The sequence below is a fragment of the Arachis stenosperma genome, chromosome 5 (genome assembly GCF_014773155.1).
Source record: "Arachis stenosperma cultivar V10309 chromosome 5, arast.V10309.gnm1.PFL2, whole genome shotgun sequence".
Taxonomy (NCBI): Eukaryota; Viridiplantae; Streptophyta; class Magnoliopsida; order Fabales; family Fabaceae; genus Arachis; species Arachis stenosperma.
In genome coordinates, this window is record NC_080381.1 from 122,114,172 (window position 1) to 122,133,954 (window position 19,783).

General features: G+C 31.0%; 1 protein-coding gene across 1 annotated transcript; it reads left to right on the forward strand.

Moving 5' to 3' along the window:
• The first annotated feature begins 18,409 nt into the window (after positions 1-18,409).
• On the forward strand, positions 18,410-19,615 carry LOC130981287 (F-box protein At5g07610-like). The gene is made up of 2 exons (XM_057904888.1): positions 18,410-18,892; positions 18,974-19,615. The coding sequence occupies exons 1-2, from the start codon at positions 18,410-18,412 to the stop codon at positions 19,613-19,615; spliced, it is 1,125 nt and encodes a 374-aa protein (XP_057760871.1).
• The last annotated feature ends 168 nt before the right edge of the window (positions 19,616-19,783 follow it).

Below are 19,783 nucleotides of genomic sequence, written 5' to 3' on the forward strand. Positions count from 1 at the left end.
CTACCAGGACTTGTCGGGTTGGCTCTAAAACCGACAGATGATATCATCAGCCACTAGGGACAGGCATTCATCATATGCATAATATATGAATTGTTTGAGATTGCCTATTTGACTGCATATTACTTGCTAATTGTCTAAATACCTTAATTGCTCCTATTTGTATATTTCTGGTTTGATATAACTGTGTTTGCTACATTATACTCCTGATGGTGGTTGGGAGGTTTGAAGGAATTGGAAAGGAAAGTATTAGTTAGACTGAAGTCTTAGTCAGATGCCCTTTATGGTTTAGCTTGTTTATAAGCTTTGATATTATTCTGGAGGAAGTTCTAGGATTGCCTTCGACTTTCCTCTATATTATGTATTATATGTGGAAGCTGTTACCATGTTGGGGACCTCTGGTTCTCACCCATGCGGATTTTGTGGTTTTCAGATGCAGGACGTGAGGTTCTCGCTGAGGCTGCTGGAGACTTCGGTTTAGCGAGATCCTTTGTTCTTGGGGGCTCTGTTTAGTTTATATGTTTTGCTTAGATACTTTTATCTCCATTAATAATACAAACTGTGATGACTCCTCTTATGGGAGATTTTGGAGAATAGGTTTCTGTATTTGTGTCCCTTTGGGTTTTCTTTGGGGTTTTCCTTATTTTATGTATATATTGCTATGCTCGGACCAGTTATCTCGCAGCCGGATTTTGAGTCTTGATATTCCTGTTTTTGACACTCCTTTGTATATATATAATCTCGTGCTGGTTTATTCTTGTTCGTTACGTTATCGATCGGAGTGTTGCGCTTTTGAGTTGCAATTTTTGTTTACCCCTTTTTCTACAAAGGCTCCTAGTTATAATCAATCATTCTTACTACTATTCGTACTAAATTTTTATTTTAGAGGTCGTAATACCTTGCCATCTCTAAATTATAACTTAAGCATAAGACTCTGTATGGTAGGGTGTTACAGATTTTCTCTCTTTCTTTTAATTTCTTTTCAGGCTCCACTTGGTAATGAATGAAAAGAAAAGGAAGATTGATTAGGGAATGATAGTATTAGACAAAAATTTTTGGTGGTTAAGGTTGCATTAGGTGTCAAAGTTATATATACCTATGTGTATTAAAGCCACGTTTCCATTTTCTTTTCCCTTGATTATATATATAAATTTATTTGTACATATGCTTATAAACGTGTTTCAATTTCATATATATATATGTGTACATGTATATATAAGCCACCTACCATTGTGGATTTTCTTTCTTTTAGTTTCCAAAAAAAATATAATAATAATAATAATAATAATAATAATAATAATAATAATAATAATAATATAATAAATTATTATTATTATTATTATTATTATTATTATTATATATTTTTTAAAATATTTTATTATAATAAAAATTATTTAAAAATTTTAATAGATTTTAAATTTAAAATATCATAAAATTTAATTTAATTATTTTTTTTAAAAAATAATTTTTTTAAATAAAAAATTGATCATAATTAACTCATTATTTAATTTTTGAAAATTTGGGATGTTATATTCTATCCACCTTACAAAAATTTTTACCCTAAAAAATTATTATATTGTAACAAGTTTAAAATCAAACTAAAGAAAATAAGATTCATGAAAAGAAGTACAAGAATATCAAAGATAATATTTGGAAGAAGTCAAATAGACAATTAGGTTTGTAAGTAAACAAAGGTACATGTGGACAATAAAGTTTGATCGGAAAATAATCAGATCACATTTTTAGAAAATTCAAGGCAAGAATTTCAATGAAAATAATGAAAGAAGAGATGACACGAGTTCGTGTAGCACGAATAAAGGATATACTTCAAAACGAATCATTAAAACGTAACTTCTAACATTCCCAAATTCCGTAGTTCGCTTACTTATTACTTCAATTTCGTCTATGACAACCCGTTAGTATTTCCATATACATAAATCATTAGTATTAAGTTGGCCAAACTTAATACCATGAGGTATGCAATAGTAATCTAACAGCGTTAATCAACAGACAATCATGCATATAAAATCTAAACTCTTGTCAGTAAGACAAATCCTATCGCATGACAAACACTAAGAGTATGCAGTGAAGCATAGTCAGTTTATTCCTAAGGCTCTAACAGGAATGAACTGCTCTGATACTATAATGTAACACCCTAACTTTTAGCACCTCATGATCGTACTAAAAGCTTGAGCACTACTAGCGAGCATTTACGAATACGAACCGGAATCTTAATCAGGAAAACAAAAAGTCTTCACTTTAAATCTCTTAATCACAAAAATATATATATTCACATAGCAATATATACATAGACTTATTCCAAGATCCTTAAATACAAGTTCTATCCCTCTGAAATTTTTCAGAACAATGAATGACGAGGGAAAAATAAAATCTAAGATTAAACCAGAATCCAAAAAATATGAACATATGTATATAAAATTCTGTGGATTAATCGCGGCTCCTTGCCAAGGGATGTCTGAACCTGTCGCTGAAACAGAAGATCTGTAGGGGGTGAGAACGTCGTCCTCGCATGTTCTCAATAGAAAAGGTGAATGGCGTAAAAGTAATGAACGAAAAGCGAATAATTGACTTTACTCAGTAAAACTATTCTTTTATCAAGCCTTTGAAAATACTTTTTAATTTTACTTTAGACAATTATTTGCTTTCTTTAAAATTTCTAAACTTAAAACAAAACTCACTTACAACATTAATTCTTAATTACTTCAATACACCCAATTGAACACACAAGCAAGGTAGAATAAGACAACCAGCACAATTACAGAAAAAATACAACAAGCAAAACACAACCAAATGCAAATACACAAACAATATGATGCATGTCTATTCTAAGCAGACTATGAGCTCACTACAAGAAAATGGAACATTTGTAACAAAAATTTTGTATCAAATTTAAAATTGTTACAAAAAGATGATTTTTTGTAATGATAATTGGTAATTGTTATAGAAGAATAATGTTTTGTAACATTATAAGTTGTTACATAATATGCTAGTTTTTGTAATGAACTGGTGTTTTGTTACAAAATATTATTATATTTTGTAACAACCTGATATTTTTTGTTACAAATAATGTTAGTTTTTGTAACGAACTGGTGTTTTGTTATAAAATATTATAATATTTTGCAACAAAAAATAAAGTAGTTACAAAAATTCGAAATATTTTGTAACAAAATATCTTTTTGTTTCAAAAATTCTAATTATTTTGTAACAAAAAATTAATTTGTCACAAAATTTAATATTGTTTGTAACAAATTATTTGCTTATCACAAAATATAAGTATATTTTATAACAAAAAAATTTATTTTAAAATATTGAACTCTTTAAGAGTAAGAAAAATTATTTATATAATTCTATTCAGAATATTTTTATTTTGTTTCAAAAATTAAAATTTTCTAAATATTGTTTATATTCATTAATTTTTAAAAATTATAGATATTATTTTATGTTTTTTTTAAAATTAATATATAATTTTTATTAATAATAAAATTTTTAATGTTAACTAAAAATTAATTTGTGAAACTTAAAAAATTTCATTAAATTATAAATATAAACAATAATAATTAAATATAAAAGTTAGAAAAAATAAGAAACCAAAAGCCAAAATGTAAAAAAAAATGTAAAGCTGTAGAAAAAGAAAAACCCTAATTCATCACTTTTTTACTTTGAGCCTCACTCAACCTCGTCTCTGCGCCTCCAACTCCACTGAGGAAGGAGAAGAAGAGAGGGGGAGGAATGGCGCCGCGGGATTTGCTGCCGTGTCATCGCGTCCAGCTTGCCGTCATGCCTCACCATCGTCGTCGTTGTCGACAGGAGCGTTGGGAGAGAGAGGGGAACAAACTCGCGAGGAAGAGAAAGGAGGTTCCGCCGCACAGCCGTAGGAGCCATCATTGCATCAGTCACCGCCACTGCCGATGATGGAGCCGTCGCCGAAATCCGTGTCACCGTCGTTCTTGTCAGCTTGCAAGAGAGAAGCACGATGGAGCTCCTTCGTTTCTGCTGCCCGGGTTCGCTGAGAGAAAAGCTTGTGGATGGAGGAAGGCCGACGGAGAGAATAACGCTGTTGAGAGAGGGAAGACACCGCTGTCGTGCTTCACGGTCGCAGTGATGGAGCGCGCGTCGTCATTCGCTCTATTTGGTTCTGTTTTGAGCTGCGTCGCCGTCTGGGTGGTCACTAACAGCAACTGCTCCCTTGAGTGGTGGTGGTGGTGGTCTTCTTGTTTCTGCCATTAGTTCAGTTGCTCAGCTTCTTAGGTGAGCTCCCTTCGACCTAGTTCTTTCAGACTTTCAGTGTATCTTAGGGTTTGAAATTAGAATTTTATGATAGTGGACTGGTGGTTGTTGTTGTTGCTGTAGTATTTGGTATTTTAGAATTATTGATGAACCTGAGCAAATATTTTTGTTGCTGGATAACATCATTGAGTTGAATTTATTTGTTGGATAACATCAATGGGTTGAATTTTGTTGCTGGATAACATCACTGGGTTGAGTTTAATACTTGAATAGTTGAATTTGTTATTGTGTTGCTTAAAAAATCACTTAGCTAAATCTTTTATTGCTGTAAATTTTTTTGTTCCTTTGCCAAGTATATTGATTTTTTCGTTGAATGAAAATTTTAGGATGGGTGTATAGTTTCTGTGATGAGGATATTGATGGTTTGATAAGCATGTGCTTATGCCTTTGGTTGGTAATGCAATAAGGTTTTGAATTTCAGCAGATTGTTGAAATTGGCAGAGCATGTGCTTATGCCTTTGGTTGGTAATGCAATAGGGTTTTGAATTTCAGCAGATTGTTGATATTGGCAAAACTCTGCCGTTGTTCATGGAGCTTCAAACCTTAAGTGACAGGACTTGAAGAACCATGCTCTGCAAAGTGTCTTGTTTCCAATGTTGCAGGTCTCATTTAATTTGAATTGAACCGTTTGGTTATGTTGACTGTGTGATTTCCTCACATGTTTGTGCTGACTGAACAATTTGAAACTACAGGTACTAGAGAAAGTAAAGCTCAAATTTTCTAGACAATTTTTTTAGAATTGCATTAATTGGCATCATCTTGTTATTGATCTTGTCCTAGATATTAATTGCTAATTTTATTTTATAACTATCTTTTGATCTTATATGTACTTTACATCAACAAAGTGTTGGTGCTGAAGGTTTGAAAAATGTTAGGAATGGCTCTACTGCATCTAATATAAGTAGTGTTGCTTCTTATTGTGTTGCAATATTATGATTATTATTTCAGATTTTGTTTGTAGCTCCTTTAAAGCGCATGAGTAGCTTGTGTTTTGATGAAAAGTTATTTGTTCAGTCACTTTACAAGGTGATTTAATTTCCTTAAATTTCTATTATCTCATATTTGATAACAACCTACTCTGTTACATAGATTTTCTTAAACTTCTTTAAACTGCTCCCATCATTTTATACATTAGAGATGTTGAGAGGCTTGTTCTACAATCACCAAGGTTATACAACTTGATACATAATGATTTACTATTTTTGAAAATTGGTAGGTATTTATCTTTTTTCGTGCTCTTATTGACAAAAAATCTAAGTTATAATTAATGTTATATCTTGTTTCTAATTTTTGTTTTGGTTTTTTATATCTTGTTTTCTATATCTTGTTTCTTATGTTAAACAATGACAAATGATTCTTGCAAAAATATTCTATCATAATATGGAAATAGTTAGTATAAATGATCATAATTATTATGGTTATTTAAGAAAATAGTGTGAGATTATGCAGATTTTTTTTAATAAATTGTTTTGTCAAGGTCTAAACTCTACTCTTCAATTGTTACATTGATAGGTGGAAGCCATCAAAAAAATTGCTGAGTATGTTGCTCAACTAAAAAAGAGTTGGAAAAGGATATGGTAAGAATTTCAGAGTTTGTATTTATTGTTGAATAATACGAGTATAATTTTTTGTTTTTTCAGTTTATTTTTAAAGGAAAAATAAATCTTGTTTTTTAAGCTAGTGTTTTTTGGTTGGTGGTCTTTTCAGGTGTGTGACACTCATTAGAAGCTTCTCCATGAGAAAGGAGCTGTATAAACATGATGGAGTTTGTAATCAGTAGTTTATATGTATCTATCTAGTTCATTAGGGTTCTTCAATGTGGCTTGTTAATTTGTACTTTAAAATTTATATGTTGAAGATATATAAAACAATCTTAGTTAAATAAAAGATATTTGAACTATCTATGTTATTATATATTATATAAATGTTGACTTGCTGAGTAAATTAGTTAATATATTAATTAATTAAAAATTAATATAATTTGGCAAATTATGTGAGTAATTTGTATTAAAAAATTATTACAAAATAAATAGTATTTTTTTACTAAAGAAAAAAATGTTACAGAATCATGTTACATTTTGTAACAAAATTTTATGATAAGAAAAAATATATTGTCACAAAATATTTTGAAGATCAAGATTTGTTATCACTTTTGTAACGACTTTTGGTTTTCTGTATCAGAAAATTTGTTATAAAATATTACTTTAAATTGTAACAGTTCCTTTTTTGTTACAAAAATTTTTTGTAACGGAACATACTGCAACGGCCCCTTTTTCTGTTACAAAATCTTTTTGTTTCATTGATTTTTTGTAACAATTTTTTTTTTGTTACAAATATTACTTTTTCTTGTGGCTTATGCGTCGATTGTATATCCGCAACCCGACGTTACTCGGGGAGAACCCCAGATATGATCTCTATACCCTATCAATTAGGCAAAATTAACATTATGGGCAAACCCATGTTAGTTAAGATATCTTGGCATCACGTAAGAGACAGGCTATCAATTAGGCGAACATTCCCGCATTAGCAATCTCAGGCTATTAGTTAGGCGGGCACTTTCGTATTAACAATTTGGCACAAAAGCCCATTCAACATACAATATGCTATCAGTTAGACGGATATTCCCGCATTAGCAATCTTAGGCTATCAGTCAGGCGGGCACTTTCGCACTAGCACTTTTCATGATTCATTATCCGTTTCAGTTATCTCTTTTATACATGGCTTCTCATTTTCTTCTTCTTTATTATGCCTCTACATCACCAATTACATACACACACCTCCACACCACTTATATTATTAAACGTCCCTCCGTATCACCGCTTAATTACACATACCTCTGCATCACCAAATAATCAATCGCTCTTACCTCCACATCACCTCATAGGTATACTTTCAGTCTTAGCATTAAAACCTTTAATTTCCAAATACCCAAACTTCTTTAACATCAAGATAAAAGTCACTTTCTTAATAAATCGAACTCAATTCCTAACTTAAAACAAAATATTTTCTCAATAGATTGAACTAAAAACAAGAATCTTTTTCTTAATAAATCGAAATCAATTAATACAATTCTTAAACCAAATTTTCTTTTGAATAACGCTTTAAACAAGTCTCGGAATTTTATAAAAATTTCTACAGTATTTTCTCTAAAATTCGGGCCTTGCCACCCTTCAAAGATGGACCAAACCATTTTCAATTCTCAAAATCCTTCTTGATAATTCAAACAAAACAAATTCAATACTATAAATCCATTTTCAATTCTCAAAGATCATTTCCAATAAATCGAATTCTTAATACAAAAATTCTGTTCTCAATATGAGTAAATATGTAAACCAATTCTTTTTTAATCATAGAGTCATTTCCAAAATAAGTTTGTAAATCAAGTTTCCAAAATAAAATCACTTTTTTGTATATTTTAAAGAACTTGGCAGAACCTCTGCTTAAAATAGACTTCACCACCCTCACAGCTCCCTCACTTTTATCATTCCTTAACTTATCTCAATCCATACATTATTCTTAATTTTTACATCATTTTACCAAAAGATACATATAATTTATTCACAGAAAAAGTTTCGACAATTCTCAACACAACCAGCTATAAATCAAAATCTTTAGCATCCTCAAACATTCAAGAAATCAAACACATATTCATCAAATTTAATTATTTTTACAGTTACAAATTCAACAAAAATTTATTATCCAACCAATCCAGACAATCATAAATTATTTGCAATTACTCATTAAGTTTTTGAGCATTCATGAAATAAAAATTTATAATTTTAAAAATAAAGCCTCTACCTCCGTACGAAATTAAAGTAAACGAAAATTTTGCAAAAATTTTTTGACCGAACTGCTGAAGAGGAAAACGTCAGAAATCGTTTATATCTGTTAAAAATCTAATTGGCTGAACTTAAGGAAAAAGAAACTACGTCACTGTCAACTTCTATCGAACAAAAATAACGTTAATGTGTAAAAAAAGATGATATAAATATCTTTATCGGATTAAATTTTTTTATTAGAGTTACGAATTGCAAGAAATCAAACTTGGAAGCTCGGAGGTGCCGTAGAATCACGTTTTTCTCTCTTGGATTCTCTCTCGTTCTTTTATTTTCTTTTCAAGCTCCACTTGGTAATGAATGAAAAGAAAAGGAAAGATTGATTAGGGGTTGATAGTGTTAGACAAAAATTTGTGGTGGTTAAGGTTGCATTAGGTGTCAAAGTTATAAACCTATGTGTATTAAAACTACGTTTCCATTTTCTTTTCCCTTGATTATATATATAAATTTATTTGTACATATGCTTATAAACGTGTTTCAATTATATATATATATATATATATATATATATATATAAGCCATGGTTGTAGATTTTCTTTTTTTAATTTCAAGAAAAAAATAATATAATAATAATAATAATAATAATAATAATAATAATAATAATAATAATAATAATAATAATAATAATAATAATAGTAACAATAATTCTTTTATATTTTTTTAAAATATTTTATTATAATAAAAATTATTTAAAAATCTTAATAAAATTTAAATTTAAAATATTATAAAATTTATTTTAATTATTTAAAAAAATAATTTTCTAAATAAAAAAATAAATTATAATTAATTTATTATTTGATTTTTAGAAACTTAGGTGTTATAATAAATATATTATTTGACATATGACATATATAATAAATTGTAATATTTTTACTGCGCTTTTGATATGGACAAATTTTTTATACATTGAAATCCAATTACTTATATAGTATAACTAATGATTAAGGCGGAGTCATCACTTATAATAAACTTCAAAAGTTGTATGTATGTATAATTATATATAATGATTTAGATTAAAATATATATATATATATTTATATATGTAAATACTATAATATTGTTAATAATTGACTAACGTTTTTCAAAACGAGTGTTAGTCAATATTGTTGACTTGATGTTACATTTAATAATTTTTTATTTTGTAATTTTGACAATTTTTTTAGTAGATTTGAGTTTTTTCACATAAAAAATAATAATAAAAAAAATAAAAAATTTACTGTGTTTTAAACATTAAAAATACACTTGTTTAATGTCTTATAATATATTAATTATTATGTAACTTTACAAAATAGTACAAGAAACTTCAAATTTTAATTATAATCTCATAATACTATTAATATGAAGTCTCTTAATGAAGTCTCTTACCAATTTAGATTTAACATTGTATATTGATATTTAATATCTAACTCAACATATTAACATAATATGTTAGCAAATTTTGTTAACAGATAACGGTAATACTGATTGAAGGACTGTGTTGTCTCACAAAAATAAAAATAAAAGCCGAAATCGATTATCATTTTATTAGGAATTGTATTGTCATTCAAAAAATAAAAAATAAAAAAAGACAAAAGCAAATTGATACTTTACTCATTGTAATACTATATTTTGAGTAAAATCTCATTTGACCTCTGACAATTTCATAAAATTTCTTTCCTCCCCTTAAAAAAAAGTATAATGTCATTACTAGACATTATAACTCTTCTGTCAAATTTTTCGTTAGTAGAAAATAGAGACAATCCTACATGTAAGATAATGTTTCTATATGTCATTGAACAATTCGTTTGAGATAAATTGGCCCCTGATACAATATGCAAAACGTTGACATTTTGATGAGGTTAAAATATTGCATTTCACAATAGCAGTGTTATATAGACAAATTCTTCTCATTCATCTCCCTTATATTGATATCAATAATTACAGAAAATTCTAAAAAAAAATCCTAATTTACGCAAAAAAATTTTCAATGAGAGCTACTGTGACGAAGGACGAATGACAACGTGACAATATAGTAACAGCAAAGAGCTGACATCCAAAATTAAGAAGAAAACTAATAAGAAGAAAAGTTGACAAAGTATTTGAGAGCCAATTGGCTAAAAAAATGGCACAAAAGTGATGAAGAGGTTATTCCAAGTTACACACAGTAAATGTGAAAAAAAATTTTACTATTACAAAATATGTAAAGGAATTCCAAGAGATCCCAACTGAAAAAATTTTACTATTACAAAATATGTAAAGGAATTCCAAGAGATCCCAACTGACAACAAAAGAGAAAAAAAAAGAACTACTAAGGCTACTGACAATCCATCAGGACAACAGCAATCAGTCCAGCCAGTTGAACAGTAGATACTATATAGACCTAAGTTTATAGTGTTTATGGTTTTAAGTGTCTTTGAATAAAATTGATAGGGATTTAAGAGTCCCTTATCAAAATCTCTAGGGATTTAATTGTCTAAAATAAAGTCAATTAGGAATTAATTGTATTTGTTTTATCTGTTTTGTAACATCAAAATGTGTCTTCAACAAATAATGCTCCAAGACTAAATGAAGTTAATCCAGATGTGACAAATGGTACACCATTAGAGAGTGAAACAATTGATCCTATTGTAAGTGCTATTTGTATATAATTTTGTACAATTTCATTAGGTAGACAATAGAAAATCTGAACAATGTGAATAATGGGTTGATTTATTAGCCCACTGAGGATTAAAAAAAAAACACCTCAACTCAAGTTCAAAAAAAACCTTTTATTAGCCCAATGTGAAAATTTTGACCATTCCCTCCCTTTTAACCCTAATTACACTCCCTTCTAATCCAAATCCCTTCCTAAGTGCTGTCATCTCCCGCCGTCCCCAACCTCGAGAGCCGTATTAAGAACAAACATCCTATTTGCGTTAAGAGCAAACATTTCATTTTATAGAAAGAACAAACATCCCATTTATAATAAGAATAAACATCTCATTTGCATGACAAATAAACATCTGCATGCATATATAAAACTTCTGATGCATACTTTCTCATAGCATCGATCTGCGCGTTCAGCATACTGTTGTAGACGTAGCCTTTTGGATCATGAACACCGAAAACGTTACTGAGAAAGTGTAGACGAGGTGAGCGTTGGTCATGAAGGGAGCACCAGTATTGGCTAAGAAGGTAACAATGTCGATCATTACGGGAACAAGGTTCACAACGTAGGTGGTGGAAGAAGGAGGGAAGGAAGAAGCGAGAACTGCCATGCTGTGCAGCATTGTGAGGTTTATGGCGAAGGTGGTGGAGGAAGGAACGAAGGAAGAAGCGAGAACCACCATGCTGTGCAGCGTTGTGACCTTGATCTTGCGATCGAGGGTGTGGGAGGCGAGAACAGAATGGAGATTCTGCATGGCTTTGAATAATGTGTTGGTGTCGAGGTGGTCGTCGTTGTTGTTGATGGTGGTGGTGAACTACGACAATTAAGGTGGTGGCTGCGGTGGGGTCTGCACAGTAACCGGCAGGGGAGTGTGAAGGAGGATGCACGGGGCTGCTGCGACGCAATCTGACGTTGCTACGGAGCACAAGCGGAACGAGGAGATGCTTCGGCGGCATCGGCGGGAGGTTGGGCAGCGTTGGAATGGATGGGGGAAGGTGCAGCGGCGCCGGGGTGAGTCTGTGGTGGCGAGCAAGTTGCCGTGGACGGGAGATCGCAAACAGAGAATGAGAGGTTAGCGTGATATTAGAAGTAACTGTACCAATTGTGATTTGGTTTAATTGCTACTCCTTATTTTTTTAAATTTCAAAATCTGAAATTAAAAATAATTAATTAATAATCTGTTTTATAATTTTAATTTTCTTTTGTTTTTTTATTCCATTGTTCATATTGATTACAATTATCATTATTTTCCTATACTTTTTCAATTTTGTATTTGAAACTTTACAAACATCTTTAGCCTAAATTTTAAATTTGGTTGTGCGTATAGACTAAAGCTAAGAAGAAGAAGAAATAACCAATAAAAAAAATTACAAAGCTACCACAACAAAGAGTATATGATATTCTAGTTTCTCAATCTACACTACCAGGTGAGGTATTGAAATATAATATATTATTCTCATAGTGTTTATAGATTTAAGAATTGGAATTTGTCATTAATTTGACTTGTTTACCAGGTTCAAGAAGCCAATGTTAATCCTTAATCCAATTCCATAACTTAAAATGAAATACCAGTAGGAATCACACCAATAACAAGACTATAGAGAGCAAAACAGCCCGTTGTATAGCCACGTTTGTCCTATTTGAGCTTTTTTCGTATCACACCCGTTGCTAAATGAATTGTATCTACAAAAACATTTAAGCCAACACCTCCTAAACCAAATAACAACAATGGAATTTTCACAATTGCAATGTGAGTGTTCGAATTTCTTATTCTTTTCTGTTTCGATGGTGTTCACCTTGGTTTCTCCATAATGCATCAACTTTTCGATAGTCAACCATTAACGTCGATTTGAAGCTAATGATTGCTTTGTACAACTCATTCTTCTTTATTAGGGTTTCAAATCCTTTCCGTAATGGAGAGGGAGTGATTAATCCATTTTCATACTAAAAAGTTTTGTTGATTGTGTAAGGGACAAACTATCTCAAAAGAAATTACTACCGATATGTAGAAACATTATGTGACACATAAAAATGTCGTCCTCTTATTGCTGAAAAGTTTCGCATAAGAGCTAGAATGTCCAATAAAAATTATGAATAAGGATTGCGATGACATTATACTCTTTTTTTTTAAGAACAAGTAAAAATTTTGCAAAATTATCAAGAGCGAGGGTGAAGTTTTACTTCTATATTTTTTTACCAACGGTGACTTTTTGGAATTTGCATTCTCTAAAATTTGAATTTCACTTTAGAGAATAAAATATGATCTCTCACCATTTATTTTATAGTTGGGACCAAAAATAAATATAAGAGAGAAACCATTCAAGAGTAGAAAATCACACTTTACCCTCTAAAGTATAAATTTAAAATTTAAAAAATCCAACTTCAACTTTTTATGCCCATTACCTAAAAAATTGCTTGGTGTTCATTATGAGTAAATCTATTTTTTTAAGTTATTTTTTGACAAGTGTTTTTATTAAAAATATTATAAATAAAAATAATTTAATTTTTGCATACAATCAATATAAAATAATTTTATATGTATATTTAATTATATAATATAATATTAGTAAAAATAATTATAGTTTATATTGATTATATAAATAGTCATTTAAATAAATGAATATAATTGTGTGATTGTGTAAATATATTTTAATATATTAAAATTAAATTTATAAAAAAATTAAATAATAAAATAAGTACGTTCTTTAAGAATTTCGTAATAAATTTATAGGCTTCCGAGAAAAGTCGGAAAACACATATATTGAATAAGCGTTTTAAAAAATTTTATAAGGCAAAAATTTCTCGAAAAAAATATTAAATAAGTCCTTGAAGTGTTGCATTGACTGATAATATAGAAGACTTACGAAAAGAATGAAGTCAATGAACATGTTTTAAAGAATTTATGTGTAGCATTATAATTTTTTAGAGACCAGTTTAATATATATTTTTTTTCAATACCTACAAATATTTTTAAGGATTACTTAGTGTGATCTTGCGACATAAAAAATAAAAAATATGAGTAAAAATATAAAATACTAAAGATAACGACATTATAATAGGACAGACACAAAACTAAAAACTAAAATATAAAAGAAATAAACACAGATTTTTTTTTACAGAGACAATACCTGAAATCGGTGCTACACAAACGGTAAAGAACAAGGGACGGGACCGTGGGAGGTGTGGTGTGAAAAAAAAATGGAAATAAAAAAAATAAGGTCATAACTCATAAAGTGTTATAAAATAAATAAATAAAAAATAAATATAAAATAAAAAAATATAAATAAATAATTCTAGTATTAATATTTAGGATTAAGTACGATTTTGGTCCTTAAGATAGGGATTTAAAATTTTTTTTCTCCAATTTTTTGTGCATATAAAATCGTCCCTAAAATTTAAGTTAATTTTAAAATAGTCTTTTTTACTAAAATTTTAATTTTTATTACTAAATTACTCCTCATTAAAAAAATTATTAAATAATAATAATAAAAAAAAAGAAAACGGGTGAGAAAGGAAAAGGGAATCACGCACGAGGGAAAGGAATCACACCCAGGGGGAAGGGGAAGCTTCGTCGTTTTGCTCATCCTCCTCTCGTCGGTCGCTGCTGCTCGTCGCCGCTCGCCGCTGGTCCTCGTCACGCCTTGCCGCCGTCGAAGAGCTCGTGAAGAGAGAGAGAAAACGCATGGCCAGGGAGAGAAAGAAGGGTACCTCGTCGCCGTCGCGCTTTGCCACTGCTGCCGATGCTTCTGGTCCTCGCCATCGCTTTGCGTCCTTGCCGCTACTCCTCACTGCTGGTCCTTCTTAGGGTTCTGATTCTGTTTCTGATTCGTTCTACTTCTGCTTCTAATTTGTATTGTTTCTGGTTTGATCTTCTGATTCTGATTTTATTATTCATTATTTCTTCTGCTTCTAATTTCACATGCTTTTGATTTATTTTTGATCTCTTTGTATTCTGATTTCTTTGATCTGCTGCAATGCACAGTACCTCATTTATCTGAGTTTTGTATATCTGAGAAAACAAAATCAATTCTCTGAGCTATGCATTTTTTATTCTATTTGTTATGTTTATTACATTGGTTGTGCTTCTAATTTTATCAAGATTGCGAGAACCAGACCGGTTAAGAACCGATAAAGTGATTGGTTCATTGGTTCAATAGTTCGACCGGAGTTCAACCGGTTTAATTAAATATTAAATAAAATTATTACAAATTTAATATATAATTTTACATATTTAAATTCATTAATTTTTAAGTAAAAAAATTTAATATGAAAATAATTTTAAAGTTATACTTCAACATGAGACTGGTGTTATATCTCAAGATTAAACATTAGTAGTTTTCTTCACTCGATATATTAAAGACATTAGAGGTTCATAATTTCACAATTTTAAATATTGTTCTTTAAAGAATATATTATTATGATTATGACCATTGGGGAATAATACATGTTACTATAATATATCCATTAGTATATTAAAAATTTAAGATATAATAAAATTGAAGATGAAAAGTTCATTGATAGTACTCACTATTCAGATTGAGTTAAATTTATTGATGACTTTAAAACAACTAACTGAGACAGAATTTCCACTCAAACTGCTAAAAATTAGTGTATACCAGAAAGAAACTTCGTCTAACACCAGATCTTGTTGAAGCTCAGCCAGGACCTAAAAGAGATCAATAAACCAACGCTTCTCCCTCTCCAGACTCAAGCCATGATCCAGTTCCAGACAACCCTGAGGTAGGCTATTATTCCTATCGTCCTGTTCCAGGCTTTGCTCAAGAATAAATATTGGATAGATTTGGAGGAAACCTTAACTTCAGTTTGTGAAGATTAGGACTTTACTGGCTATTGCTGCATCAAAGAAGTGATCTTGCAGGAAACATTGTCAAGTCAAGGCTAATTATTCTCTTATACAATTCAATTATCCCTTTTTGGGCTGCTAATATACAATTCAATTGAATAACACATTGATGAAATCTCTTATTGTGCAACAAGCCTCTTATAACTAACCAAACCCTAACTAGGTTCAACAAATTCAATGCTTTTCAACAAAAACTCAGAATACAGACAACTCAATCTCCAAATCCAAAAATAGAAAAACCAAGTGAAACAATCCAAATTAAATTCAGAATCACATTAAGCAACAACGCAACCCAGAACACAATCCCAACTCAGAATCTAGTACAAAAAATCAAACTCAGCACCCAGAATCCTAGAAATCGAAACTAAAGAAGCAGCGGCTTACTGGAGACACGGCGAGGGAGGAACGACGGTGACAGTGAGCTCAGAAGAGGATCAGTTTGCGACGGCGAGGAACCGAGCAGAGATTCCACGGCGAGGCTCCGGGCAGAGATTCACGGAGGAGAGGACGCACTTGAAGAGGATTGAGCAACCATTCTCGTGACGTAGAGGAGAAGAGGATCGAGGAGGATGACGACGACGGTACCCTCTGTCACTGCCGACGACGACGATCACAGAAGCGGGCTTCACAACGAGCACAGAGACGGTGAGGAGGAGAACAATGGCGGCGGCTGGGGGTGACGGTGGCTGGTGGGGCTTCGCGACGAGCACAAAGACGATGGGGAAGAGAAGAGTGGTGGCGGCTGGGGGCTCTGATAGGGTTAGTTGGTTAAATTAGGGATTGCGGTGAATGTGAGAGTGAGAGAGAAGAGATAGGGGTAGGGACGTGGGGTGTGTGGTTTTATTTTATTTTTTTCCTTTCTTTTTTTTTTTAAGATACAAAACGACGCCGTTTAGGGTTATATTTTTAAACCAAATACCCACTAAAAAACTGGACGGTTCTATCAGTTCACCGGTTAATTGTCGGTTCGACTAATTTTTTACCGATTTTTTATTAAGCGGTTTTTGATTTTATCCGGACCGACTAAGTGATCGGTTCTCGGTTAATCCGGTTGAACCGACCAGTCCGGTTTTAAAACCATGAATTTTATTGTTGTTGTTGCTTGCATTGTTATGAAAAAGAAGAAAAGGAAGCAAAGATGCTTCTGATTCTATTTTTTGATTCTGTATCTTATTTTGTTAATTCATTATTCTTCTACTTTTGTTTCTTTTTATTCTGATTCTGTTTTTGTTTTTGATGTTTTTAATTTTGATGCTTTTGCTTTTGTTTTCAATTCTGTTTTTGTTTTTAATTCTATTTTTGTTTATGCTTCTGTTGCTTCAGTTTCTGTTTTTTGTTTATTGTTGTTGCTGAAGAAGAAAATAAAAGAGATGGCTTCATTATTTTTGGCATTTTGCTTCTGATTTGTTATTGTTGTTGAGTATATTTTGGTGAAGAAGGAGAAAAGTATAATTGTCCGAAAGACGATTTTAAAATCAACTCAAACCTTAGAGATGATTTTGTATGTAAAAAAAAGTTGGGGACGAAAAAAATTTTCAGCCTCTACCTTAAAAAAAAAATTGTACTTAACCCTAATATTTACTAATATTATTATTTTAATACAATATATATATATATATATATATATATTCACTAATGTATGTGGCAGCGTATATGTAAAAGAAAAAGAGAATTGTTTATTGTTGTTGTTGTGTCATATGCCTCATACTCTATTTCTATTTATATACTTACAAAAAAAAATTTTTTCAAACTTCATTAAGTTTAGTCTTTTTTGAAAATTTAAATTTCTCTATTGAAAAAATTAGCCGCCCAATATTGTGAAGAAAGTCATAATCTATTAAATGGGCATCCATCCATTCATATCCCAATCATAGTTGTTAAAATTAAACTGATGATCAAACTGATCAAATTACTAAATTACTAATTCAACCATTAAATCATAAATTGAACCGGTTAATCAGATTCCACATAAATAAAAATATAAAATAGTTAACATAAAACAATATATATATATATATATATATATATATAATCACAAGCAAAAATTTTCAACATATATACAACAATATATATACAACAACATATAGAACAATATATTACACTACTATACAATAAAAAATTGAATAATCTACCACAAGTTATAATAAACAAAATATAATCAAGAAAAAATTTAGAATTCAACTCAATAATAATATAAATTCAATTCTAAATTTCACTATATTTCTAACACATAAAATTACTAAATCTTCTTTTCATATGCAATAAATTCAACTACTCATCTTCATATTTTTCTAATTTTCAAAATTTTGTAACAATATTTCAATAAATATTTAAAAAGTACACAAAAAATCAAGAACAAAATTTAATCTCTAAATTTTTTTTATTCTTTAAAAAAATGATCATTTTGCTTGCTTTTTTAAAATTTACTTGACAAAATTATTAAATTTAAGAATAAAAATATCTTATTTTTTAAATAATAATTATAAAAATTTATATCAAAATTTAATATTTAAAATTATTTTTTAAAAAATATATTTAATATGTCATTTTTTCATATTTTTTAAATATCATTTTTTAGCAGTTTACTTTTAAAACAATTTAATTTATTTTTCTTTTCAGAATGGAAATTGAATTCCAGGGTTTTCAAACACACTGGTTAGAGTTTGTTGTTCTTTCACACCATATAAAAGAAAGTTGTACAACACAGATGCATCGGGAAGATTTATATACCGGCCGCAAAGTATAGTGGGTAAATTAAGTAATTAACTCACAAGAGCAATGAGCAGAATAAAAGTATCCAAATCATCATCTTCACCAGAAAAAATCCAAGAGAACGAGGATTTGTTGACTGAAATCCTGTTTCACCTTGGCGCCAAAACGTTAATCAGATTCAAATGCGTCTCCAAGCGATGGTCCACAATAATCTCCTCCCCTTATTTCTGCCACCGCCATGTCTTCCGCCACGCCAACATCACCAAGGTCTCTAGCATTTTCTTGGAACCCGGAGAAGATGATGATAATAAAAACCGTTACTTCAATAACCATAAAGACATCAAGCCGTTATCCTTAGAGAACGGAAGTCACGGCTCATCATCTCCCTTCGACTCCGTCGAAATCCACCCGAAGGACCTCGCCTACATTGTGCAATCATTCAATGGCCTCTTACTTTGCAGAATATTACACCACCACAAAAATCGAGAATTCTTACCAATAGAATCGTTCTTTGTCTGTAACCCAACCACTGAATGCTTCATCGCCATGGTTTGTATATGAACTTCGCTTTTGATCCCTCAACTTCGTCGTCTGCGTACGTTGCTATCTGCGTATGGAAATTTAAAGCAGTTAAAAATTCAAGCCGCTCGCGCTTTGAAACAATGGTATACTCTTCGACTGATGAAGCCGAGCCTGGTTCTTGGAGGCCGTGTGGGTCCCCTCTCATGGCTCCAGCCAAGTTCGAACTTCATAACGGAGTTTACTTCAACGGTTCAGTGCACTGGATTGGCTTCGTTGATCCGGATTCGTATGCGAAGATGTCTGAGTCTCCGTTTTGACTTTAAAGAAGAGCGGTTGAGGGATGATAACATGCCTCCCTTGCCGACTCTTGATTACTTTTACATTCCTGCAGCTGCATGTGGCCACTTGAATTTGGTTGGATTTAGTTCTCCTGAGAGAAGCAACATGATAAGAGTGTATCAAATGGCTATGGACTATTCTAGGTGGGTTCTTCTGCACACACTTGATCTTCCTCCAATGTATTGGCCGAATGATTTCATTGCCAGCGTCAGAGTGCTTCACCTTATTCAAGATAGTGAAGATTATTGCAGCGGCATGTCTTTGGTGTTGGTTGTAAACTATAATGTTGTTGTTTTCCGGTTAAAAGACCACACCTTTAAACAGATTTATTCTCGCTACGTGCCCTGGAACGAATCAGCTGAAAGTCCTCCTATATCATTTGAGCATATTGAGAGCTTGGTACAACTTTAGATTTAAAGTTCAAAGTACTGATTAGTGATAGGATTATTACTTATTTTAGGGATTACAAGACATGTAAATTTTCATTATAATAATTACATTATTATTGCTACCTAATTTTGGATTTGATGGCATGCAAGATTGAAGAAGGCACCTCTTGTGCCTAAGTTGAGCATAGGT